The sequence below is a fragment of the Melanostigma gelatinosum genome (genome assembly GCF_949748355.1).
Source record: "Melanostigma gelatinosum genome assembly, chromosome: 5".
Lineage (NCBI taxonomy): Eukaryota > Metazoa > Chordata > Actinopteri > Perciformes > Zoarcidae > Melanostigma > Melanostigma gelatinosum.
The window spans coordinates 2,188,584-2,215,757 of NC_136638.1; the positions used below are offsets into that span (position 1 = coordinate 2,188,584).

The 27,174-nt window shown below is 43.6% G+C and overlaps 1 protein-coding gene across 2 annotated transcripts; it reads left to right on the forward strand.

The window, feature by feature from the left end:
• Positions 1–16,878: 16,878 nt before the first annotated feature.
• rnf103 (ring finger protein 103) lies at positions 16,879–26,779 on the forward strand. 2 transcript variants are annotated; one of them, XM_079268206.1, is made up of 7 exons: positions 16,879–17,651; positions 18,884–19,032; positions 20,501–20,616; positions 20,895–21,317; positions 22,412–22,544; positions 23,214–23,300; positions 24,660–26,779. In XM_079268206.1, exons 1-7 carry the CDS (start codon positions 17,426–17,428, stop codon positions 25,581–25,583), a joined length of 2,058 nt encoding a protein of 685 aa, XP_079124332.1. In that variant the 5' UTR covers positions 16,879–17,425; the 3' UTR covers positions 25,584–26,779. The 2 variants fall into 2 exon arrangements, with proteins under 2 accessions (XP_079124332.1, XP_079124333.1); XM_079268207.1 differs by having other exon boundaries at positions 16,879–17,293.
• Positions 26,780–27,174: the final 395 nt, after the last annotated feature.

Below are 27,174 nucleotides of genomic sequence, written 5' to 3' on the forward strand. Positions count from 1 at the left end.
GGTCAGGTCAATGCAGAGCAGCAGTCCTGGAAATGAAGATGTACCTGATGCCAATGATGATGATGATGAATTAGTTTTTGTAACAGCAGACTGAAGAACTAGAATGATGAAGCCAGCTCAGACCACAGGAGTTCTGAATGTGACAAAGGTCCACATACGGTCCAAGCAGTGGTCCCAAGAGCAGACGAGAGAACCTCATGTAGTCAACTGACCCTACCGTGCTGCTAAGAACGGAGTTTCTTGGTCACATTTTCAATGTGGAAAGCCAAAAGATCTCGAAGAAACTGGGCCCTCAGCTGTTGTGGCCATGGCTGGAGAAAAGCTCCATAAAAGCTGATGGACGTTCTTCCACAAACAGACCTGTCTGCAGGCTGTTGGTGGGGTCACTTATAAATCAGAATGTGTTGTAGATTCTGTTGCATAGCCTACTTTACGTCCTTCACCGGTAGTCCTCATCGCCGTAGCGCCATGCTGTGGTAGCAACCTTCCTGCTCTGCATCATTGATGCAGTCGTTATTCCATCACATTCATGAACTTGTTGCTTTACAAACAGTGTTGGTGTGTTCCTGTATCCTACATTGTTGACTGTCCTCATGGTTCTATCTTAAGGGATGCCGAATGAGTGCTCTGTGCTTTTGTAGTTCAACAAGAAGCAGAGCGATGAGTCTTTTCCCCAGAAACGACCTCACGACCAGTGAACGATCCAGACTGTTGCTTGTCTTTCCCAGAGCTGCAACGTTGCTCTCACATCGATGATATAAGATTTCCAGCAGATCACAGAGATGTGTTCTTATATACTCTGCCTATATTAACATGGTCTACCATCAGTTTGTAAGTGTTTATCTTACAATTTTCAAGCAGCTTAGATTTGTTTTTTGTTCAGATTTAATTTATATCAAACAACCCTTTTCATTGAATCATTTCCGATGCAATCGCCTCCAAAAGCTGCTGCAAATTCTCCCCAGAACAAAACATATTAGTGTTGTCTGTACATAAACCAAATTCCACTTTCTGTGATAATCTGCATTTATCATTTATGTACAAAAAGAACAATTTTGGGCCCAATACTATCACTTCTCAACCAATTCAACCCAATCCCTCTGACAGCAATTTATCAGTGGTGTATAAAGTACTCAAAAGCATACTTGAGTCAAAGTAAAGATACCTTACTGGAAAACTACTCCAGTCAAAGTAAAGATACCTTACTGGAAAACTACTCCAGTCAAAGTAAAGATACCTTACTGGAAAACTACTCCAGTCAAAGTAAAGATACCTTACTGGAAAACTACTCCAGTCAAAGTAAAGATACCTTACTGGAAAACTACTCCAGTCAAAGTAAAGATACCTTACTGGAAAACTACTCCAGTCAAAGTAAAGATACCTTACTGGAACACTACTCCAGTCAAAGTAAAGATACCTTACTGGAAAACTACTCCAGTCAAAGTAAAGATACCTTACTGGAACACTACTCCAGTCAAAGTAAAGATACCTTACTGGAAAACTACTCCAGTGAAAGTCACCAATTCGAATACTACTTGAGTAAAAGTCTTAAAGTATCAAAAGTAATTTTCTGACATTAAATGTACTTAAGTATTGAAAGTAAAAAGTAAATGTTAATAAAAAAGCAAAGGGTCAGAATTGTGAGAATGATGAAGTTTATTCTTTTAAGTGCTGTGGCACCATGACCAAGGACATGGAGCTATGTTGAACATAATTGGGTTGGCTGTGATCCATCCAGGAGCAACAATGTTCAACATAATATATTGTACATAAGTATACTTTTGCATCTACTATGAACTTATCATCATAATTCTCCGAAAAGCAATATGACACTATGAAGGAGTTGTAACAGTGCGTTTATAAGTATGCTCATTAGACTAGAGGATGTAGAGGACAAATGCATAATATTATGTTCAGCAAAACATATCCACTTGATGCATCAGGTCAGTGTTTAGAGAAAGGACGCCTGCCTTGTAAACTCCTGTGGGCTGATTTGAACACAAAGGTTTTGCTGAAGCTGAATCTGCAATTGGGTGACTGCTACCATCATAACTCCATCTGATCATCCACAACATGACTCAACTATCAAAACATGATCAATACTAAATAGGGTGACCATATCCATAACACCAAAGAGGACATTCTGCGGTATTTAGTGAAGCTGTGAATAATTGCATAGGACTCTCTACAACACAACTTTGTGTGATTGCTGCATGATGTATGTGTAACAGAATAGGAACACATAGTCTTAGAGTCAAAAAGTGTTTGTTCACAGTATTTGTATTCATTCAACATTGTGGTGTTCAAACACTGACCACTGTGCTGAGTGCCACAAAGCATAACATCTGTGGACTTAAAATGTACAAATTAAATCACAGGTCACATGAATAATAAATAATAAACAGATAAATGAATGTTTTAAAAGCATAAAGAAAACCAAACTAATTTGGTAAACATTTAACGGCTCAAAAGCAAAGAGTTTCTAAAGTGATTCAGTCTGTTGGGGACTTGTGTGCAGTGTCTTTTGTTCATCAGACTCATTTGTCCATCGGCAGTATCAAGTGGTAGAAAGAGGGATGCAGAACGTCTGTCCTTGAACGCACCAGTTTGAATGTTATCTGTTCAACTGATGGTTGCTGTAAAACAAATACTTAATGTTGAAGTGGAAGAGGTATTCAGATCCTTTTCTGAAGTCAGGGTAGCAATACCACAGGATAACAAATGTAAGTCCTGTGTAATCCTACACACAAGCTTTGTGCCACATATGGACAGAGACATATTTCAGGGACAAAAGAGACAACCAAAGCCAATGGGGCAAAAAACAGACGTATGTCCAATAGGGACAGTTTATTTCAAATGGAGAGGAGAGAGGAAACCATGCGAGGAGAGAAGACGCAAGGAGATATGTTTTAACAGACATGAGACGTCCTTTCCTCTGAAGCGTCACGTGAAGCGACGTCGGTTTCTGATGATTGAGGCGACTGACAGTGATCAGCTGTCAGTCGCCTCAGTGCGTAGATATGACGTACCAGCACACGGACCCTTGTTTACCTTTTTAACCAATGAACCTAACCGAAGCCGATCAGATATTTATTTGACAACGCTTTTAACCAAGCATTTGTTAGACTGCGTTCCAGGTAAATATTCTATCTTTCGGCCCAGTGGAACTCCAAAAAGGAGGACAAATACGCGTCCGGCTTGTCGCCGGTCAGGGCATTGAAAATCCGGACGTCTGGTCACCCTAATACTAAAGCAGCAACCCAGTCATTACTTGAAACTGAAACATGTCCTGTTCATCTTCAAAAGAAGTTGGTTTTCAAAATTGCGAGAATTCAGTCTCGCTCTTCTTGGGCTGCAGACTCGTCCTGCGATGCTAAATATCCGTTCACAGGCCGCTGAGGCAGGTAGAGGTGTGTTCAGCGTCACACACAGCTTGCACACTGCTGCGAAGGATTTCCATAATGCTAACGCTGCGCTCTCTCGGCTCCCGTCAATCCTATGGTGTGGTGGCTAGCTATAGCTAACGTTAGCCAGTTAGTGCTGCACAACTGTCAACACTTCCTCAGCTCACTAACTCGCTAGCGATCCACTGGTGTTGGGCTTCGTCACCACCGTCGTTTGTTGCGGGAGTAGCAGGTGCTTCCATTTCTGCTTCCGTCATGAAATCAGTCATCGTAGCAGTAGGAGGCGGAGCTGGCTCACAGTGGCAGCTGCCACATACAGTGGCAGCTGCCACTGTATGTGGCAGCTGCCACTAGCATCTTGTGGCAGCTGCCAGCATTTCGGAGCGGATTCCGCGGTAGTTTAGCCTTTATTTGTCGTTATTTGACATTATGTGACCAAACATTAAGGTCATTGAAGGCATGACTGTTGGTAGTTGTAATTAGTTTATAAAAAAAAGGCCGAATTATAATGGTATGGCCACTCGTTTTTGTCAACAAGCTAATTGCGGGCTAACTTCAGTTGGTACTTGTTGCCCAAAAAAAAGTCATGTTTGTTCCAGCGAGCAACTGGGGCAACCAGGTATGTGCAACATGAGTGGCAACTCAACTCTATTTTATTTATATAGCACTTCACACACAACACAGTTGGAAAGTTCAGTTTTATGTAAGTAACTTATGATTCGAGGGAAAATACATTTTGGAATATTTGCAATTGACGAACCTGATGGTAATTAAAATGATTGTGGAATATTGGAAGTTGTCCCACCTCTGTTTTTTCATAGGGTTTTCCATGACCACATAAAGAACTACCGTAGACAGTATAACCAATGTAAAATTTGATAATGGTAATTAAAGGTGTATGTTGTAAAACTACAACATGTAAAGATTTTCGTCAAATTCAGGCAATGCTTCTGTCTTAAACAGAGACAACATCTTGGAGTCTGTTAAAGCAGAAGAAATTCTTAAGGATGAAGAAATAAAGGTAATACAAAGGTACAAAGGTTTTTCACATAAAATGGTATTCACTAATTATACATAACACTGAATCTACAACTACACATGCATCTTATATTTCAGGACTTGGAAAGAAATCTGCAGAGTGGGCATTTTCTCTCCAACAGAATGTATCTGTGAAAACACAGAGGATTGGATGCAGCCCTTCGAAAATATTACAGTGAACATTTCACTTTATTCAGTGACATGAAGATAGTGTGCTCTTTTTGTCTTATTTGTACACACAGCATTTTAGGCAGAGGAGGGGAAAAGGTAGGAATAGATTGATAGAGAAATGTTACCGTGACATTTTCTTGTTCTCCTCTTTCAGGATGGTATACAAAAGTGTTTTATTTGTTTCTTATTTACTTCTTTTCCCAGACAGAACAGATTATCCAACGTCTGGAAAGACTACTGTCAGTGCCTGGAACTGTAGCTGAGAAGCAGCTATTCATCACAGAGGTCATTTTGCCAGAGGTGAGCTATTGAGGATGTGTACCAAATTAACAATTACCGGTAGTTTAAGAATTACGTTTACAGCAGAAAATTAGTGAGTTATTAATGGCATAAGCCTCTGAGAGATACAAGTGTCAATATACATTTGAGAACACCATTTGGAGAATATAAACCAAAACTACAACTGGAAGAATAACTTAGTATCAATGTGCTAACTTAACTGGGTAACCTGGTACAGGTAAGTATCAATTTAAACTAGAAAATGCATTTCCTGCTGAAAATGCGTTGGAATGCTGAAAGCTGAAATGAATCTCAAAAACATTGCTGAAAATAGATATCCAATTTAAAAAAAATTGCAAAAAGCTGAATAATTCAAAAAGTTGAAAGATTACAAATATGAAGTTATGTCACCCCTCTCCTGAAAGAGCTGAACATTTTGATATTCGAACGGTTTCTGTAGCTTCAAAGAATTCCAGCAGTAGTGATATTTGTTGTAGTAGTAGTAGAAGTATTATTCGCAGTATAAGTATGAGTAGCATTTGAAGTACTAGTTGAAGTACTAGTTGTAGCAGTAGTGATATTTGTAGTAGCAGTAGTAGTAGAAGTTGTCGTCGAAGTATTTGTAATTAGAAGAAGTAGTAGAAGTAGTAGTATCAGCAGTCGTACTAATAGCTGTAGTAGTATTAGTACTGGTTATTAGTACTGGTAGTAGCAGGAATAGCAGTTGTGGTATCAGTAATAATAGTAGTGGTAGTAATAGCAGTAGTGGTAGTAATAATATTTATGGTAGCAGTAATAGCAGTAGCAGTAGTAGTAATAGTAGCAACAGCAAAAGTTGTAGTAGTAGTGGTAATACTAGAAATATTAGCAGTAGTAGTAGTTGTCGCAGTATTAGTAAGAGCATTCATTATTTAAAAAAAAAAGCCTAATTTTGAGCGAAACGTTTAAATACAGTTCATCCATGAGGCTTTTATTTTGAAAGGGTGGGAGAGGGAGGGGGAGAGGAGACATAATCATAATGTTTGACACACATAAACAGAGGTTATTAAATGACAGGCTTCATCACAAGCAGTTCAGTTAGAATTCACTCTCTGGGGCTTTTATTTTGAAATGGGGTGTGGGGGAGAAGGGGAGAGGAGACAGAATCATAATGTTAGATAAACACAAACCGGTTATTAAATGACAGGCTCATCACAAGCATTTCAGTTAGGATTCATTCTGTGGGGCTTTTATTTTAAAATGGTGTGCGTGTGTGTGTGAGGAGGGGGGAAAGACCTCTAAAGATCCCTAAGACCTGAATGACTGTATGAGAGACACAGAGAGCGAGAGGGAGAGGAGTGAAAAGTAATTTCAACAAAAAAGCCAAATTTTGAGCTTGTTTAAATACAGTTAATCCATGGGGCTTTTATTTTGAAAGGGTGGTGCTGGGTGGGGGGGAGAGGGGGAGAGGAGACATAATCATCATGTTTGACACACAAACAGAGGTTATTAAATGCCTGGCTTCATCACAAGCATTTCAATTTGAATTCACTCTTTGGGGCTTTTATTTTGAAATGGGGTGTGTAGGGGGGGTCCTCTAAAAGTCTCTAAGACCTGAATGACTGTATGAGAGAGAGACATAGACAGGGAGAGAGAGAGAAGAAAGAATTTGTAAGAGAGAGAGGGAGGCAGAGAGAGAGAGGCAGAGAGAGCAAGAGAGAGACTCTGATATCTCTGGCAAACTTTCTCATTTGGAGATTGTCCGATGTTTTATCTTTTACAGCTTACATGACTGTTGTCCTGCTCTGCCATGTCTTTCCTCGTCTCTCCCTCTTGTGTCGCGGTGTGTGTAAATGTCACTCGAATCAGGAAACTTATCAGAATACTCATGTCTGATTGGCCGAGATGCAACAAATCATGTGTGTGCGGCTTTTATTTTAAAATGGGGTGGGTGTATGTGTGTGTGTGTGTGGGGGGGGGGGGTGGAGGAGGGGGGAAAGACCTCTAAAGATCCCTAAGACCTGAATGACTGTATGAGAGACACAGAGAGAGAGAGGGAGAGGAGTGTATGTGCGCGTGTGTCTGTGAGTCTGTGTGTTTATCAACATCACTAATTGGCTCAATCGCGAACACCTGTGTGCCTGAAGCCATTTCATGGAGATAAAACAGGGAAACACCTCTCAAACAAATCATCAAAACTCCCATAACCGTAGCTCCTATTGCTCCGATATTAATAATTGAGGGGAAGGATGAGTTGAAGAACAGATCCTGTAAAAATTGTGTCTGTAGTGTAAAAAATGTGGCTTAACTGGCGATCTAGAAATGGGGTACCGTGTTCTGTGGAAGATGTTTTTGAAGCAAAATTTAACATTGGTCTCTATGGAGCAGAAAGTTGGTTTTCCTCACAATTAACGGCTTCTGTGTCAAATGTGTAAATCTGTGGGATTCCACAGTAATTTTTCTACGACAAGGACAATATTAACTACTTCTACATCCAGAAATTATGCATGAAGAGTGAAGATTGTGGACACAGTGGCAAAATACAAATGTTTTTTTCACAAGAATCTCAAGCTGCTCTTCACTCTAGCGGTGACATCACGCACTCTAAGCTGCGCAATACACACCCATTATAAAGTCAGAAAAGGGCTGAAAAATCATAAAAGTTAAATTGCTGCAGTTCAAAAAGTTTAAAAGATATCAGAAAGCTGAATCATGTTGGCAATAGTTGAGGGTTTTCTCAACATTTGAAAGTTGAAATGGTGTCTGTAGCTGAAAGTATGAGGAAGTTGAAGGATTGAAAGTCTTCTCCATAGAAATCCATTCAAAAAAAAGTTGCTAAAAGCTTAATAATTCAGAAAGTTTAAAGGTTAGAAATAGAAAAAGTCATAGCAGAGATGAGCTGAAGGAGCTGAACATTTTGATAGTTGAACGGTTTCTGTAGCTTAAAAAATGAAGAAGAAGAAGCGTTGCGACGAAACGGGGGACGGAAGAAATAGTGGAATAAAGAAACAGGATAACAATAGTTGGAATGCTTAACAGCATTCCAACAATGAAATATAAATGTATGTATGTAATGACTGACAATTAACATTTGGTAAAAACTGTCAAATTGATTTAACATACTTTATAATTATTATTATTGATACATTTTTATAGGTTGTTATTCAGTGGTTGCAAAGGACCAGCAACATGTGCAGATACCAGGCAGAATCTGTGCTGCTGGAGAACACATATAAAGAGAAACGGTAGACGACATGACTTGTGTTTGAATTGTGGGTGAGCATGCATATGTGTAACATCACGAAATCCATTATGCCAATCCTGGCTAAGAGTGGTTTTGCATGTGAAGTTGACATAACTGTAATGACTGAATGTGGCAGTGGTTCATTTACAGATAATATATATTTTTTCAGTGCTCCAGAGTTGTCAACAAGTGACAGAGAAAGCACAGAAGAGGTAAGAAATGTTAAAATCTTTGCAGTCAGAGACACAGATGCTGGTGCGTAGTTTGATTTACAGTGACTTTATTTCTGCATTAAACAAGAAAGCAGAGTATATTTGATTTACCGTAATCCACAAGACAAATTTTATTTTTTGCTGAAATAACTTTTAACGGATTCATGTGCTCAAGGGCGACACCTGATGGCGGAAACCATGCAGCACATTCACAAACATCAGAACTTCATATTATGTATTGCATGCATGTACAGGAATAACAATTAAGCTGAATATAAACCGATTAGATGAATGAAGTAGATTCTTTAATCCAAAAATAAGAAATAATAGATTTTGGGCTGCCTGATAAACAATAAAAAAATGGATTAACATGAAATACTAAAACTGTAAATATAAATGAATGTCATTTAGCCTTTCACATAAGATCCATCATGAAGGTATTGTCTGTTGCATGATCATAAGACAATATATTACATTACAGTCATTTCAGCAATTTTGGGGTTAAGTGTCTTGCTCAAGGACACATTGACATGCGACGAGCAGAACCGGAGCCAGGGATTGAACCGCCGACCCTCTGATTGAAAGACGGCCCTGCTATCCACTTAGCCACAGTCGCCCGATATAGAATTACTTCACTACTTAAATTAAGCAGCTTTTGTGAACTCACAGGATATCTAATAAGATTGGTACTTAATTATGTGCATGGATTAAGCTCTGGCTAGAATTGGTTTGCAACTATTTATTGTCAGTATTAATTTACATAAATAAATACAGGTAAATCTTATTATATACTGCCATTCAATTTGAAAGGCTCTCGATGGAACCCATCCAGCATTACTGTTTGTTCTTTGTTGCTTATTTCTCTAAATAGAGATTTGACTTTTAGATGTTGAATGACACATATGTTGACAAAGACAACATTTGTTGTTACAAAACATCTATTTGTTAATTAGGTACTGTAAATGCTGTACAAGTTTGAAGTATTAGTTGGTTACGACACCAATATACAATAAATACTTTGAGTACACTTTATTCTTTACTGCAGGTAAATGTTCTTCTGAGAGACAGCCTGGCTGCAGCTGACTGGTGTTGCAAGACACAATTCGATGGAGGGTTTAAAGTTCCCGCTGTCCTTTCCATGGATGAAAAGGAACAACAGGAAGCCCTCCAGGAGCTGCACAACTGTGAAGATGACCCAAGTGAAGAGTCTCCAGCAGAGCTTTTCACTTTTGTTTTTGATAAACAGAAGGACTGTGACAAATTCTGCACAGAGCTTATTGATAAAAACAATTTTAAAGTGTTTTCGAGGTTTGAGGAGAAATAATTATTCGACATGTGCTTTACAAGTGTTGTAACTAACTAACCTTTCACTGTCAATGTATGTTCATTTAAATGTCTGTATTTTGCTGTTATTATTGACAATACGCAGTGGTGTATAAAGTACTCAAAAGCCATACTTGAGTAAAAGTAAAGATACCTTACTGGAAAACTACTCAAGTAAAAGTAAAAAGTCACCTCTTAGAATACTACTTGAGTAAAAGTCTTAAAGTATCTGATATTTATTGTACTTAAGTACAAAAGTACTTAAGTATCAAAAGTAATTTTCTGATATTAAATGTACATCATAACCTGAACATTAAATGAACATCATAACCTGTTCATTGAAAGTACAAGTACAAGTAAATGCTGTTAATAAAAAAGCAAAGGGTCAGAATTGTGAGAATTATGAAGTTTATTCTTTTAAGTGCTGTGGCACCATGACCAAGGACATGGAGCTGTGTTGAACATAATTGGGTTGCTGTGATCCATCCAGGAGCAACAATGTTCAACATAATATATTGTACATAAGTATACTTTTGCATCTACTATGAATTGATCATCATAATTCTCCGTAAAGCAATATGACACTATGAAGGAGTTGTAACAGTGTGTTCATAAGTATGCTCATTCCGACTAGAGGATGTAGAGGACAAATGCATCATATTATGTTCAGCAAAACATATCCACTTGATGCATCAGGTCAGTGTTTAGAGAAAGGACGCCTGCCTTGTAAACTCCTATGGGCTGATTTGAATACAAAGGTTTTGCTCAAGCTGAATCTGCAATTGGGCGACTGCTACCATCATAACTCCATCTGATCATCCACAACATGACTCAAATATCAAAACATGATCAATACTAAAGTAACAACCCAGTCATTACTTGAAACTGAAACATGTCCTGTTCATCTTCAAAAGAAGTTGGTTTTCAAAATTGCGAGAATTCAGCCTCGCTCTTCTTGGGTGAAGACTAGTCCTGCGATGCTAAATATCCTTTCACAGGCCGCTGAGGCAGGTAGAGGTGTGTTCAGCGTCACAGACAGCTTGCACACAGCTGCGAAGAATGCCCCGAATGCTGCGCTCTCGCGGCTCCTGTCAATCCGTGTATATAGCTACAGCTAACGTTAGCCAACTAGTGCTGCACAACTGTCAACACTTCCTCAGCTCACTGACTCGCTAGCGATCCACTGGTGTTGGTCTTCGTCACCACCGTCGTTTGTTGCGGGAGTAGCAGGTGCTTCCATTTCTGCTTCCATCATGAAATCAGTCATCGTAGAGTGGAATTCTACTCAGGTAGTCGCCCGCTAGCTATAGCATGTAGCATCCTGGGCATCACTGGGAATCAAAACACCGCGGCTTTGAGAGCACTTGTTTGCAATTGTGCATTAACGTGATGAACCAATGATTTAACTTGCTGCTAGGACCACTGATTCACCAAACCTGCTGGCTTGCAGTCTGTGTTCCACCACAGTCCCTGACGCTGCTCTCATGATTCATTTTGTTTCTGAAGATAGATTTGATTTTGTAGCGAGTAACGAAGGTTTCAGGGGAAATGTATCGGAGTAAAAGTATCAGTTTTCTTTGCAAAATGTAGTGAAGTAAAAGTAAAAAGTAAACAGAAATATAAGTAGTAAAGTAAAGTACAGATACCCAAAAAAACTACTTAAGTACAGTAACGAAGTATTTCTACTTCGTTACTATACACCACTGACAATACGTCAAATTGTTATTGTTCAATACATTTTTTTTTAAATAAACCATCGACCAAACAGCCGTGTCACCTTTCCCAAAACTTGTGACAACCCACATAGTCCGGGAGCCAAAGCCTGATTTTTTGATGAACCTTGTTTTGTCGGATAAAGTTTTTTTTTTTTCTGTTTCTTGTAGCTTAGGGGTACCTCTTCAAAATCCAGGAGGGTGCTCGGTGATATCCCTTGAGCATTTTGAGATATTAACCCTTTCATGGCCAAATCACTAAAATCACACAAAAACCAAGATTCATGACATTTCATGCAATATATTGAAGTAACAAATCAAATTAGCTTTTTCTAGTGTTTATTCATACAAAGGGTGATGTAAAAATGTCTTGCACTACAAATCTATGAATATTAACCCTTTCAGGCCATGCCAGCAAAACCGTTTTGGTAGCAGGAGTTATTTTCAACATTACACAACTTGAATGAAACTTTAGTGACTTCCTTTTTTTTTTACAATGTTTATTTTGATTTTAGAAATTTAAGACATAACAAGACAATAAGGACAAAATACAATACCAATACCAAACAGAATAACACTCAAAAACAACAGCAGTAACTTCCTGGTTAGGACACATCTTGCAGTCTGGTATTAGGATCTTGAGCATCCTACCATGAAACATGCACAGAACATTGTGCATGGCAAACCATGCTCTTTACAGCTGCATTTCTTGGAGTTGCAAGGGGTGTTACTCTTGCAGCCACATCGGATCATCTTTAGAATATAGTCTGGCACAAGTTTGGTGTCCTCTGGTAGGTGGGTTGGAATTAGTGACCTGTTGCATTTGTCTTTCTTCCATCCAAATTCCTCCGGGTTCTGTACTATTGACTGATTCATATTGAGGTTTCGCCACAGGTATGCTTGGAAGTGGGCCCTCTTAACATTTTCAACGAATGCTTCCTTTGTTGGAGGTAGAGCAGCTAGATTAGGTGCAGACATGTGGCCTTTCCCATTCTTTTTTCCCCAGACAAGTAGCCTTGTGTGCGACATGTCTGTGCTCTCTGTTACGCCATAACAGGCTGAGATAAAGGCAGTGGCTTGATTAAGGACTTGCTGGAATGGTGCATCCAAATTGCCAATGGCCGATAGGTCGTAACCAGCTTTCAGGGCTTTGATGACAGAGCCTTTCCCCACCCCGTAGTAAGACGCTACAGTGTCACATCCCGAAATGGCATGGGCTGGTAAAAGATGTTCAACAATTTGTGTCTGCTTGGCCAGTGTTGACTTGATGTCCACTATTACTCTTTCCTTTCGTGGGGATTCCATGATGAGGGGTACATCCAGCCTTGCCTCATGGTAATGGTGAAGGAGTAGGACAAACACATCTGTATCATCTGAAACCACAGTGATTTGATGGGCTTCTCCAGCACACCTCAGGACCTGTTGGACAATGATGGTGTCAGCTTCTTCTTGTTGATTTTCTAGATCATATCGGGTCAACTTTTCTTCCATGCTGATCTCGATGGGATCAGATCGGCTACTGCTGCCTGAGATGCAGATTTCTTGAACCTGCGATACTCTGTGTATGAACAGCAGACACCATAGGAGTACATGCTATTTATAAGCTTCTTGGACTCTACCATCTTTCCTGCTAGGTCTACTTGCAAACAAGTTGCCTGTGACTTGAGAGTACTTGTGACAATTGAACCTATGAGCAGTGCAGGAAGGGTATTATCTAGCCTTGGGGACAACTTTGCCAACAGCATCAACAGGAAGTCACTCACTGACTCTTTGGCAATGTCCTTATTAATGCTGATGTTGTAGTGTCCCTTGTCCATGTCAATGTTTTTCACATCCTGAATGATTTGCTTGCTAGCTTGCGTTGCAATGCTTTCCAAGTCATCCTCGTCTTCATTCACAAGTCTCATAGTCTGCGAGGCACAACTACGAAAAGCAATGATATCAGCTATGCCAGGTGAGGACAGCACCAGGAGCTCACTGGCAAATGTCTGCTGGAGTTGTCGGATGAGCGTCCTCCTGGAAAGCCTATCCCCATTACGGTCTGTATAGGCTGCAAAAAGTTCAACAGAATTCCACATTCTTGACCGGTCAGCTGTCATCTTCTCTACAACTGATGCAAAGGGACTATCCTCATTATCAGTGTCATCTGTGTTTCTACAAGTAGTGGCCGGCCCTGGGAGTGACCGAAAAGAGAGAAATCTTTGTCGACAGTCAGCATGGTACCGGGCATCTGCAGCATGTAGGTCACTAATTGCCCCCTGAAGACGGTGTTGGACACTTTCCGCAACATCATCATTTCGTTTTCCACAAACTTCTAAGAGAGACTTTTTGGTTTCCACTTCTCTGAATAGGTATGCAGCCCTCCATCTGGAGGGGTTCTTCTTGTCGACATTAAGATTGCAAAACTCACCACAGAAAACACAGTGCTTTTGAAAATCAAAACATTCAGCTGACCCTCCTGACCGTGAGCGCCTGGTCACCTTGCAAGGAACATTTGATTCAGTTTCTCCGGGCCTCTGACGTTTGTGCCGTTCAATGTAAGTCTTTGAGGTGTAACTTGAAACACAACTTTTATGGCATTTCAATGTGGTTTCATTGTTGTTATCTAATGCTTCTTGAAGCTCAAAGTGTTTTTCATCCCCATATATCTTACTACACTGGATAATGTTTGTTATTCTGACTGGTCCTGAAGATATCAATGGTTCCGTCTTCGCTTGGCAGTTGAACTTCCAAGTGAAGTAACACTCCTCAGGCACTGGATCCATAACCAACTCTGTAAATAAAATGTTAAAATTTGTTAATATATAAAAAAGGGTTTATACATTTCCCTGTGTGATTTTCACTAAAATGTTGTCTCGATCAGCAGACTTACTCAATTGAACAGCTTGTTATTCTCTTCGCAGGTGAACCTCCAACAGAACACTTCTGAATCCATAACCAATCTCACTGCCAGCTTTTACAGTGTTTTTACCTTGTTTTTTGATGGCAGCTGTTGTAAGCAGTGACCAGTTGTAAACAAAAAATGGTCTTAAACGAAGCACATGGCTGTCTTGTAATTGGAAAAAAACAAAAATGTGACAATACAGGCATACACAGACACAATGCACTCACTATATGAATTAACTGAGTGTTTTTAGCTTGTAATAATCACTGTAGGCAACAAATTATATGCATTTAAATCAAGTATATTGCATGAAATATCATAAATCTAGTTTTTGCATGATTTTGGGCAAGAAGGGGTTAATATCTGAAAATGCTCAAGGGATATCACCGAGCACCCTCTTGTATTTTGAATACGTATCCCTAAGCTACAAGAAACAGCAAAGAAAAAAACTTTATCCGACAAAACAAGGTTCGACCCCACGGCTCCCGGACTAACACGTTATATGGGTTGCCATCATTCTAAACAGTACAATGCATATCATCCATATTTACAACCTGCATTCCTTTAGTCTGCAGTATGAAAGTGTTTATCGTTGCCATGGGCAACAAGTACCAACTGAAGTTAGCCCGCAATTAGCTTGTTGACAAAAACGAGTGGCCATACCATTATAATTCGGCCTTTTTTTAATAAACTAATTACAACTACCAACAGTCATGCCTTCAATGACCTTAATGTATTGTCATATAATGTCAAATAACGACAAATAAAGGCTAAACTACGGCGGAATCCGCTCCGAAAGAGTGGCAGCTGCCACAAGATGCTAGTGGCAGCAGTCGCAAACAGTGAAAACTGTCGCGAAAAGTAGTGGCAGGTCCCACAAAACGGTGGTAACTGTCGCAACAACTTGTGGCATACTGTATATATATCTATATACTGCGTATATATATCCAAGTCAATAGGTTATATGCATTGCTATCACTCTAAACAATACAATGCATATCCATCCATATTTACAATTTGCATTCCTTTAGTCTGCAGCGTGAAAGTGTTTATCGTTGCCATGGCCAACAGGTATCAACTGAAGTTAGCCCGCAATTAGCTTGTTGACAAAAACGAGTGGCCATACCATTATAATTCGGCCTTTTTTCAATAAACTAATGACAACTACCAACAGTCATGCCTTCAATGACCTTAATGTATTGTCACATAATGTCAAATAACGACAAATAAAGGCTAAACTACCGCGGAATCCGCTCCGAAATGCTGGCAGCTGCCACAAGATGCTAGTGGCAACGGCCACATACAGTGGCAGTCACTTCCTGTTGCAAGCCCAGCTGCCACGGAAAGTCGTGGCAGCTGGGCTTGCAACAGGAAGTGCCTGTACCAGCTGCCGCTGCCACGATTTGAGCTTGCCCTTTCTCCATCGTAGAGTGGAATTCTACTCATAGTCGCCCGCTAGCTTATAGCATGTAGCATCCTGGGAATCAAAACACCGCGGCTTTGAGAGCACTTGTTTGCAATTGTGCATTAACGTGATTAACCAATGATTTAACTTGCTGCTAGGACCACTGATTCACCAAACCTGCTTGCTTGCAGTCTGTGTTCCACCACAGTCCCCGACGCTGCTCTCATGATTCATTTTGTTTCTAAAGATAGATTTGATTTTGTAGCGAGTAACGAAGGTTTCAGGGGAAATGTATCGGAGTCAAAGTATCAGTTTTCTTTGCAAAATGTAGTGAAGTAAAAGTCAACAGAAATATAAATAGTAAAGTAAAGTACAGATACCCAAAAAAACTACTTAAGTACAGTAACAAAGTATTTCTACTTCGTTACTGTACACCACTGGCAATTTATCAAGGGTGATCAATGGTATTAAAAGTTGTATTTTTATATCTATATGTACTCGGAATGCATACTTAGTTGTCTATACGATTAGCAATTTCTTCTATTCATTTATTGAGCAGCAAACATGTCGATCTGTTTGATCTGAATCAGGCGCAACCTCTGGTTCTGAAAAGAGAAGCTGAAGCAGAAGTTCCTTAAACTTGCATTCTTTCTAATGGTCTTCAGGGGGCGACTCCTCTGGTTGTAAGAAGTCTTATTGTACCAAAGTCCAAAGTCATCAGATGGTCTGATGTCCGTAGTGAGGTTATTCCAGGGGAAGTGGGTACGATAGGAAAATACATCCTTCTGTCAGTACTTTATGATTTCCCTCCCCAAATCCATTGCTTCAGAATGTTAAAATAAAATTATGGATCATTCCAGTTGGTACACGTTTGGAAAAAGCTATTCACCTTTGTTTACAGCTGCAAAATACTGCAAGAACTGCAAGTACTGTACTTAAGTACAGTTTTGAAGTTCTTGTACTTGACTTGAGTTTTGTATACTTCTACTCCACAACATCAAATAAGGACTCCACTACATGTATTCTACAGCAGATTTATTGCACATCATTCATACAAAATACAAATCAACAAATACATTCCAACATATTGTGATCGGTTAAACCGCCCTGCAGTAATTAAATGTAGTCAATCGTTTACCAGCTGCAACATTAAAGTGACATAAAAGCACAAATAAAATATTCCAGTAATATGAACATATATTATTCTGAAAAGTATTATACCCAGATTTATAACCGTATTTTGCAGGGTTTCGATTTAACTGGTTTCAAGTCCTTTATTTGGTAGCGTGTTTACATGTGAGAGGTGGAGCCGGATATGACGTCAGCACTTCTGTGTACACCAGCTGATCGGAGCAAAAAAGCAGATCCGTCGTTACTGTCATTTTCTAATGTTGTGGTATCTGGGCCACAGCAGCAGTCCGGCTTCTCACGCGCAACTGGCCTTCAGCGGAAAACTGCAGCGCGTGCAGCAGATACTGGAGCTTGGCGAGGCCTGTTTGTTTTGGTTGATAGCAAGGCCTACCTGCGATGCTAAGCTAGTTAGCTAGCGGTCACCGTTTGAAGGATTCATGAACGTAAATGACTGGTGACGGAAGCTAACGGTCGGAATACCTTCACAGCCACACTCGAACAAACGCTGCAGGTCTGACACATATGTTATAGCAAACTAATCACGTGGTCTGTCGTGAATGGGCAACGTTAGCCTGTCCGGTTTCCACACACTCTATGACAGAGACGTCGCTTGGTGTCAGCAGCGCTCTCGTCCAGCTGTAAGATGTGGTTGAAGCTCTTCTTCTTGCTCTTGTACTTCATAGTGTTGTTTATGCTAGCGAGGATTTTTGAGGCGGTAGTCTGGTATGAGACCGGGATGTTCGCCACTCAGCTGGTGGATCCAGTTACTCTCAGTTATAAGAAGCTGAAGACCATCCTGGAGTGTCGAGGCCTGGGATACTCCGGACTGGCTGAGAAGAAGGACGTCAGTGTGCTGGTCGAGAAATCAGGTAAAGATCGGCTTCAGTCTGATCCCAAGTCAGGGCCACAATCATCCATACGGGTACTTGTGCTTGTGTTCCATTGGCCGGGGCCGAGTGTCTGCATAGAGAAAAATATACATCAGCTGATATATCCCATTTACGAACTCTAAAATATTACATTTGGGCAAAGACATGGGAGTGATGGCGAAGAGGACTGTTTCTATCCGCTGTGTTGGAGCTTGTAAGTGAAGAATGCAACATGACTAACAGCCGACAGCTTTGCAGCTGGACTATGCGATAGTGCGATAAGAAGAGGGGAAATCATCAGGAAATATTGCGATGGACAGCAGAAATATGTTCTCATAAGTTAAAGAACATTTCCACCTGACACCAAGTAATGACTCAATACATTATTGATAAAGGACTTTGATCGGTTCAGGGACAAAACAACTTGATGTTTACCAAACACCTTCATACCTCCTTTCTCCTGATTGGTCAGCGCTGTTTATCTGAAGTCTTATTTGTGTCTCGAGAGTTATGTGCTCTGTAAATTGTGCTGACCATGGTCCTTTGACGGGAACGTGCAATAGATCCTTTGGTCCGTTTCCAGACGTTAATATCCTCTCCTGACATGTTCTAAGACACAAACAATTCCCACACTCTCCTGCCTCATTGAATATCCAGAACCTGTGAGTATGCAAATGTGACATAAGATGTCTCTGAAAGGTCCTCTTCAGTGTATGTATGGGCTTCTAGCTTCCACATCACTCTTCTGTGTGTTGCATACTGGACTAGGATTGGCTCCAGACTAGTAGTGGTGTTATATATTCTGCTGGTACATCCAGATGTCTGACTGAGATGTAAGATGAGCAGAACACCTTTAGTTCATCGACGTGATGGCAAACGGCACACGTATGTCTGCGACGTGGAGGTGGATGAATGATGAGTTGAGTCGGGGACCGGTTAATATCTCTACCTGCTGTACTGTGGGGACTGAATGATACCTGTCATTATGGATGTTATTCAATACTTACCTGCAGTTTTCAATGAGATTAAATCAAATGTTGAACAAATTTATATATAGAGGTCAAAATAAATACTTATTATTATTATTATTATTATTATGATGATGATGATGATGATGATTATGATTATTACCTACCACTAGAGTTTGTGGTGCTTGGAATGAAAGAAGAAATGAATGTACTGGCTAACAGGAGGATACGTCGTAATGGTGGTTCTCTCTTGTTCCCCCACAGGAGAGTTGACTCAGGGCGAGCTGTACTCAGCCATCAAGAAAGAGAGGGAGCAGACGGAGGCAGGAGATGCCAGCACCACACACTTCAGTGGAGAGATGCACTTCTATGAATTAGTGGAGGACACTAAAGACGGGATATGGCTGGTCCAGGTAAAGCGCTGTGAGCCAGGCTGACATGGTGACAGGAAGTCAGCCAGTCACAAGTTCTATAGCACTGCTTACACACGCATCACCGATAGTATAGTTTACACGAGAGATGGAGTCGTGATCGGAGCAGTGCTGAGCCGGGAGTGTGTTGATCGGGCACATCCTCGATCAGTCACAGGCTGTATTCCATCTTCTGGAGGGCAGCACAGATGACATTTCTCTCAAGTCATTGACATGTAATATAACGAGCAGGTCAGTGGAAATGCAGCTTAGCAAATGGAACAAAGCTACATTCTGTGATTCGGGACCAGCGGTGGGATACGTGCACGTCATTCTTTTAAAACGCGCTCTACTTTCACGCTCTCTCTTCAGCTTTCTGGTGTCTTATTTACATGCAAAGTACATTCAAGGATCATTTATTGTCATTATGCAACACAGGGGTGCACAATATGAAACATGGTCCTGCAGGTGTGGCAGGTTGGTCTTCCTCTTCCAATGCTGATGAAGGAATTCTGTCCTCTGCAATTAGTGCTCCAATAATAAACTCCAAAAAATGACAAATTAAAACAAAACAAAAAGAAGCAAAATTCATGGGAGCTACCGGCACACGTAGCATGAGCTGCTGGGGTCCTGTTGGACAGTATGCTGTGGTGCTGGGCGGTATGACCAACATGTGGATCACGGTATGCTTGTTTGAACAACATACTAAGCTGCCTGTTGAAGAGTGACGGCAGTTGTTTCTGTGACGGTCTGTGAAGAAGTCCCACCATACGGGAAATGAAAGCCAGTTACTGCCCAGTATGGTGTCATCTGATACATGTACATCTTCAGCACTTATGATATGAAGAAACACGGACACTTCAGCAGCTCATTGGAATGAGCCTCTACCTGAGTCTGAGCCAGTCACTGGTCTACCACGTGCTGCTTTGTTCATTGCAGTGATTCAGCACATTTGAATACTTTATTATCAATGTTCTATGTTCTACTTTGTGTCCGCGAACATCACTGTTTGCACTCCTGTTTGTTTCCTTCACTGTGAGTTGATGTGATGATTTCTCAAGTCTGTTTCATATTTGTGAATGAAACTGTTTTTGACTCAGTCTGCTCATCTCAGCTACAAAGCGGCGGAATGAGGCAGACTGATCCTGGTGCAGTTTGTGATATTCAAGACGACTTTGTCCCAATAGGCCCTGCTTTATGATCACAAATGCTTATTCATGCAAAATCCAGGGATGACATGGTGTTACTCACACATTGTATCCAGATACAGAGCACATGTTAATGTCAGCTGTCGATTGGATTCAAGAACATGAAGTCGGGACGTGTGTTCTGCTGCCTGTCCTCTATCAAACAACAGTCGCCTCCAGCCCACGTTCTGCTCCGAGCACCGCACTGGCCAAAATAACACAGGCTGGCAAGAGGACAACAGCGTCACAAGGGTCTGACCAGTCATGTCCCTGTGTACCTGCAGGTCATCGCCCAGGACCGGGAAGCTCTGCTCAGTCAGTCCAACTGGAGGAAGATGGTGCAGAAGGTATCTCAGTTTGGGATCAGAACTGGAACCTTCAACTGCTCTAATGACTACAGGTGGGAAGCTTGAAATGCACCAACACACATGACCAATGCTGCTCATTCAGACTCTGAACTTAGATGTCTCCTTGTTCTGCTGGACTATTTCTGGGTGTATTGTTGATGAGCCCGATACGATCCGATAGTCCTTTACGAGTCCCACAGCAGCAGAGGAACCAACAAGAGACACAAGTAGAACTAAGTAATTGCACAGTACAGGCATAATCAACAGGTTAAAGAACACATATATGACATCAGCTGTACTGACTGGTTGTTAATGTTTCACTGTCCCCCAGGTCATGTATCCAGCGAGGCTGGCAGCGCTCCACCCTCATCATGTCCGTTCCCCAGACGTCAGCATCCAAGGGTAAAGTCATGCTCAAAGAATACAACGGCCGTCGCATTGAGACGGAGCACATCTTCCGCTGGATGACCTCACACGTGGCCCATCGAATCAAAACCCTGCGTCAGTCTGAGCAGCTGGTGGAGGAGTGGCGCTCTGACCCGGCCCACCCGGTGAAGATGTTCCTGTTCGCCCGTCTGGCCCAGCCGCCCGCCTTCTTCTCCGCGCTGTCCGTCAAGTTCACCGGCAGGATCGAGTTCATCTTCGTGGATGTACGTCACTGGGACGACCACAGCATCCTATCAGAGATTGACGTGACACAGAGCCCCGCCTACATTCTCAAGATGCCGGAGGGCATCTATCGCTATGGCAACAGGTGATGGTTGAGCATGGGAATGATATTAAGGATTATTGTTTTACAAACAAATGCAAATGTCCTTAATCCGTCTGTTTCTTCTCCCCTTCCTCTCCTCCCCTCCTCTCCTCCTCCTCTCCCCTCTTCTCTTTGTCTCCTCTCCTCCTCCTCCCCTCCTCCTCCCCTCCTCTCTCCTCTCCTCTCCCCTTCCTCTCCTCCCCTCCTTCTCCCCTCCTCTCCTCCTCTCCTCCCCTCCTCCTCCTCTCCCCTCTTCTCTTTGTCTCCTCTCCTCCTCTCCCCTTCCTCTCCTCCCCTCCTCCCCTCCTCTCCCCTCTTCTCTTTGTCTCCTCTCCTCTCCTCTCCTCTCCTCCTCCTCCTCTCCCCTCTTCTCTTTGTCTCCTCTCCTCCTCTCCTCCTCCCCTCCTCCTCCCCTCCTCTCTCCTCTCCTCCTCTCCCCTCCTTCTCCCCTCCTCTTCTCTTTGTCTCCTCTCCTCCTCTCCCCTTCCTCTCCTCCCCTCCTCCTCCTCTCCGCTCTTCTCTTTGTCTCCTCTCCTCCTCTCCCCTTCCTCTCCTCCCCTCTTCTCTTTGTCTCCTCCCCTCCTCCTCCTCTCCCCTCTTCTCTTTGTCTCCTCCCCTCCTCCTCCTCTCCCCTCTTCTCTTTGTCTCCTCCCCCCCTCCTCTCCCCTTCCCCTCCTCCTCCCCTCCTCTCCCCTCTTCTCTTTGTCTCCTCCTCTCCCCTTCCTCTCCTCCCCTCCTCTCCCCTCTTCTCTTTGTCTCCTCTCCCCTTCCTCTCCTCCCCTCCTCTCCCCTCTTCTCTTTGTCTCCTCCCCCCTCCTCTCCCCTTCCTCCTCCCCTCCTCTCCCCTCTTCTCTTTGTCCCCTCCTCCTCCCCTCTTCTCTTTGTCTCCTCCCCCCCCCCCTCCTCTCCCCTTCCTCTCCTCCTCTCCTCCTCTCCTCCCCTCCTCTCCCCTCCTCCTCGTCTCCTCCTCCTCTCCCCTCCTCCTCTCCCCTCTTCTCTTTGTCTCCTCTCCTCCCCTCCTCCTCTCCCCTCTTCTCTTTGTCTCCTCTCCTCCCCTCCTCCTCTCCCGTCCTCTTCTCCTCCTCTCCTGTCTTTAGTACCGGGGAGTTCTTGTCCCTGGCAGCCATGGACACTTTCCTGCGTTCCATCCAGCCGGAGGTCAACGATCTGTTTGTCCTCAGTCTGGTTCTGATCAACCTGCTGGCCTGGATGGACCTCTTCATCACACAGGTCACTTCCTGTTTTTCTGTTGCACACAGTGGTGAAAATGAACAAAGTGCTTCTCATCAAGTACAATGTTGAGGTGCTAGTTGTTTACTTGAGTGTTTGCACTTGATGTGACTTCATACTTCTCCTGCGCTACATTTCCAAAGGGAAGTGTTGCAGCCGTTACTCCACGACGTGGCTGCATGCAGCTCCTGGGTGATGATTGGCTCACTGGTCTGGGGGAACCATTCCCACCTACCAAAACACACAGATGATCCCAGCGCTGACGTGACGTAGCTAACTAGAAGAACACAGCACGTGTGCTGTACAGTAGTGACGTGCAGCACACGTGCTGTACAGTAGTGACGTGCAGCACACGTGCACCACTGGGAAGGTTTGACGTCAGAGCCTGTCTCTGACATTAAGATGCTGCTTACACACTGCACCAACAAAAGCATGTCAATTCAGTGATGAAGTGTAGAAGGAGTCGTTGTACACAATGAGTTGGATGTGTTCAGTATCATGTGGTGTACTGTACCTTCACTTCCAGTGGGTAATGAAGTAAATGATGGACCCTTTGTGGTACTGCTCTTTGTGTCACCATTGATGTTCTACACAGTGCTGAGAGGGAGATGCAGTTAGTTCTGTATTTGTTGTCCAGTTTCATTGAAACGTGTTCATTTTCTTGGACAGGGAGCAACAGTGAAACGATTTGTGGTTCTGATCCGAACACTTGGAACCTACAACTCCATACTGCTGGTGTCCTGGCTTCCTGTTCTGGTAGGAACCATCTGCACTCACAACGCACGACACCCACTAATCCTTCTTGTGTTCAACAAACGGACCTAGTGCACGCACATGCACGCACACGCGCATGCACGTGATACAATACCCACGCTTACCGAGGGTTTCACATTACACCGCTGATATGCATCAAGAGCGAGCAAACACAGGGATGTTGTTGCAGTTATGTCTGCATCGGCTCATATGCTATCTGATTTGAGCAGATGTACATGTCGTTTTAAAGAATCGAACAAGGAAAGTGCTGCATGAGTCATTGAGAAAAGGTGTCATCTAGTTCAGTGATTCTTAACCATGGGGCCGCGGCCCATGATGTGGTGGTGAGTGTGGGGTGAGTGTGGGGTGAGTGTGTGATGAGTGTGGGGTGAATGTGTGGTGAATGTGTGGTGAATGTGTAGTGTGGTGAGTGTGGGGTGAGTGTGGGGTGAGTGTGGGGTGAGTGTGGGGTGAATGTGTAGTGTGGTGAGTGTGTGGTGAGTGTGTGATGAGTGTGTGATGAGTGTGTGATGAGTGTGGGGTGAATGTGTGGTGAATGTGTGGTGAATGTGTAGTGTGGTGAGTGTGTGGTGAGTGTGGGGTGAGTGTGGGGTGAATGTGTAGTGTGGTGAGTGTGTGGTGAGTGTGTGGTGAGTGTGTGGTGTGTGGTGAGTGTGTGGTGAGTGTGTGGTGAGTGTGTGGTGAGTGTGTGGTGAGTGGTGAGTGTGGAGTGTGGTGAGTGTGTGGTGAGTGTGGAGTGTGGTGAGTGTGTGGTGAGTGTGGGGTGAGTGTGGGGTGAGTGTGGGGTGAGTGTGTGGTGAGTGGGGTGAATGTGTGGTGTGGTGAGTGTGTGGTGAATGTGTGGTGAGTGTGTGGTGAGTGTGTGGTGAATGTGGGGTGAATGTGTAGTGTGGTGAATGTGTAGTGTGGTGAATGTGTGGTGAATGTGTGGTGAATGTGTAGTGTGGTGAATGTGGGGTGAATGTGTAGTGTGGTGAATGTGTAGTGAGTGTGTGGTGAATGTGGGGTGAGTGTGTGGTGAATGTGGGGTGAGTGTGTGGTGAATGTGGGGTGAAGGTGTGGCGGTGAAGGTGTAGTGAATGTGTAGTGAGTGTGTGGTGAGTGTGGTGAATGTGGGGTGAAGGTGTGGTGGTGAAGGTGTGGTGGTGAAGGTGTGGCGAAGGTGTGGTGGTGAATGTGTCCAGCAGCCTGTAGAAACCATGTCATGAAACCCGGCTGTTGTGAGGGAAAGGGGCGTTCCTACCTAGTTTTAGAAGATGGACCTAATAACGTGGCCACTGACTGTTTAGCCGTAGACTCCCTGACTTCGTTGAACTGATCACTGATTGATCACTCCTCTAGGCTCTCCTCCAGCTGCCCTATCTGGAAACTCTGTATGGTTACAGTCTGAAGCTGCTCCGGTATGCCGACACCACCACATTGGCCAGCCTGGTGAGAGCCGACTGGACCTTCTACTCATCCCACCCAGCTCTCTTCCTGTCCACCTACCTGGCCCACGGCCTGCTGGTCGACTACTTTGAGAAGAAACGCCGCTGTGGTATCAGGAGCCAAGAGGACAGCACCACCAACCTGGAGTGGCTGGCCAGTCTGTGGGACTGGTACACTTCCTATCTGCTCCACCCAATGGCATCGCTGCAGCAGGTCCCGTCTGACCACTCCGACTGGGAGGATGACCCCCGCTTCTTATTGGAGCGCTTGGCTTTCCCTGACCTGTGGCTTCGCCCTCTAGTGAACATGGACTATATTAAAGCCCTGCCCACCTGGAGGTTTCGAGCTGTTGGAGAGGAGTCGGATAGTTCACATTCAGACACAGAGAGCGGGGATTCCCCTCCGCACGGCAGCAGCAGACGCAGGAGGTCTTTGTGCAATCAGGACAGCGACACACAGCCGTCCGTGTGCAGCGACGTGCAGGCCGGCAGTAGCTGTCGGCCCTTCTGCTGTCGCCATGGGAACAGAGGCTCGCCATCCGCCAACGGGGCAGCGAAGGACGGCTGCCTCTGCGATTGGTCGGTGTGGCCCTGTGGCGTGCTGCAGTGCTCCGAGTGCGTGGTGTGTCTGGAGAACTTTGTGAGCGAGGAGCTGCTGATGGCTCTGCCCTGTGGCCACGCCTTCCACCAGCACTGCATCGCGGTGTGGCTGGCAGCTGGCAGACACTGCTGCCCGGTGTGCCGCTGGCCCAGCCACAAGAAGAAGCAGCAGAGCCCTGCACCGAGCCCTGCACCGAGCCCTGCACCGAGCCCTGCTGACGGCACACTGCAGGCCTGAAGCTGAACACTCTCCCTGTTGGTTGGCACTGAGCTCAGTGTCCATGGAGACCGTCTGATGTCATCACAGCTAGATTGGAGTGAAGTTGGGACGGGGAGGAGTTCAGCAGAAAGCAGTGCTGCTGTCATGGAGGACATGGATTCACACAGCAGCCATTGGTGAAGTCACAGCCAACTTGGTAGTGCAATAAAAACTTCTTTCACCCAGAAACCCTCAGTGAGATTTGATTTCAGGCTGGACAAGAAGCGTATTCATCTCATACTTATCAAGTGCATCCAAACACAGCTGTGTACACTAACGGCTCCATCCTGTGTGTGTTTGTGTTGCATTTAGAGCTCGGTAGTCTTCTCTATTGAGCGCTGCCATTGGTCAACACAGGAGAGAAGTACAACAATCGATCAGTCGGCACAACGCTACAATGAATGAATGGATGAAGCGGGTGTGTGATGTCACACTCGGGTCCTTCTGGAGGTGTTGCCATGGCCCCACCATCAACTCCTCACAATCTGCATTTTGACATGACTCAAGTATTTGTGTTTCCTGTCATTAGTGTGAACCTTTGATCTGCCCGATCACATCACACAGTTGTACCATCTCGAACCCAAACAGGCGAGGACACAGAGCACAGCCTGGTGGTCATAGTGAGGATGAGCTATTCAGCAACATTCTGTCAGAAGTTTGACATTATCATCTCCAATATGCTATGAAAGCCCGATAATGCCCCGTCAGCACAGAGCGTGCTGACGTTGCTGTGATGCAGGTGTGTGTGGTGCAGCAATAGGCTGCTCACGCGCACACTGACCTGCTGCCATGATCTGCCTCCATCACACTGGTCTCTGGTTTAGGAAGCTCTATCACCGATCAGCAGGACGGCGTCGCACATGGAAGGCTGGAGGAGTCTGTGTCTGCATGGACACAGCACTACACCATGTCCACGTGGTGTTTGAGGATCTAAAGGACAGTTCAACCTATAAGAGAATGTTATAATGTCATGTGACTGTGATCAGGGGCCACAAGCCATATACAGCAGCTGTTGGCTAGCTGCACTAATCAATGCTTTATACTAGCAGCAGGTGACCACGGTGGAGCTAAGAGCAGCACAACACCTGCTGCTGTGTGTGTGGTCCACCTCATCCACGTCATGGCAGCATCAGTCACATGTTGAGAGGTTGCCGAAAAATTCAATCAATAAATGAATGGACCTTTAACAACACCGTGGTATTATTGAATCATGATGCATGAATGAGCTGAAACGACGTTGAATCAACCTGTGAATAATTGATGTGTGTGTTCTCTGTGCACGGTGCCTGTACCACGACGTATGATGTGTTCAAAAGGCTGTAATCAATGTTGAAAAGTGGTCGTATGACTTTAAGATGTCTGTTGATAAGTCTTGCTACATGCTATTTACCAGAAAGAGAAATATAAGCAATACTCATCTGAAATGATGTGGACAAAGTATAGAGAGGGTGACAGAGTTTAAATATTTAGGCTTATGGTTTGATGAAAAATGTTTGTGGGGAACTCATATTAAGCATGTTGAAACTAAATGTAAAAAGGTGCTCAATGTTATGAGAGCAGTTTCTGGACA

Excerpts from the sequence above, each read along its gene's own strand:
- rnf103 (XM_079268206.1), top strand. The coding sequence starts at position 17,426 with ATGTGGTTGAAGCTCTTCTTCTTGCTCTTGTACTTCATAGTGTTGTTT. Across the intron at positions 17,652-18,883 it reads TGTGCTGGTCGAGAAATCAG|GAGAGTTGACTCAGGGCGAG; the intron begins GTAAAGATCGGC and ends GTTCCCCCACAG. Across the intron at positions 22,545-23,213 it reads TGGACCTCTTCATCACACAG|GGAGCAACAGTGAAACGATT; the intron begins GTCACTTCCTGT and ends TTTCTTGGACAG.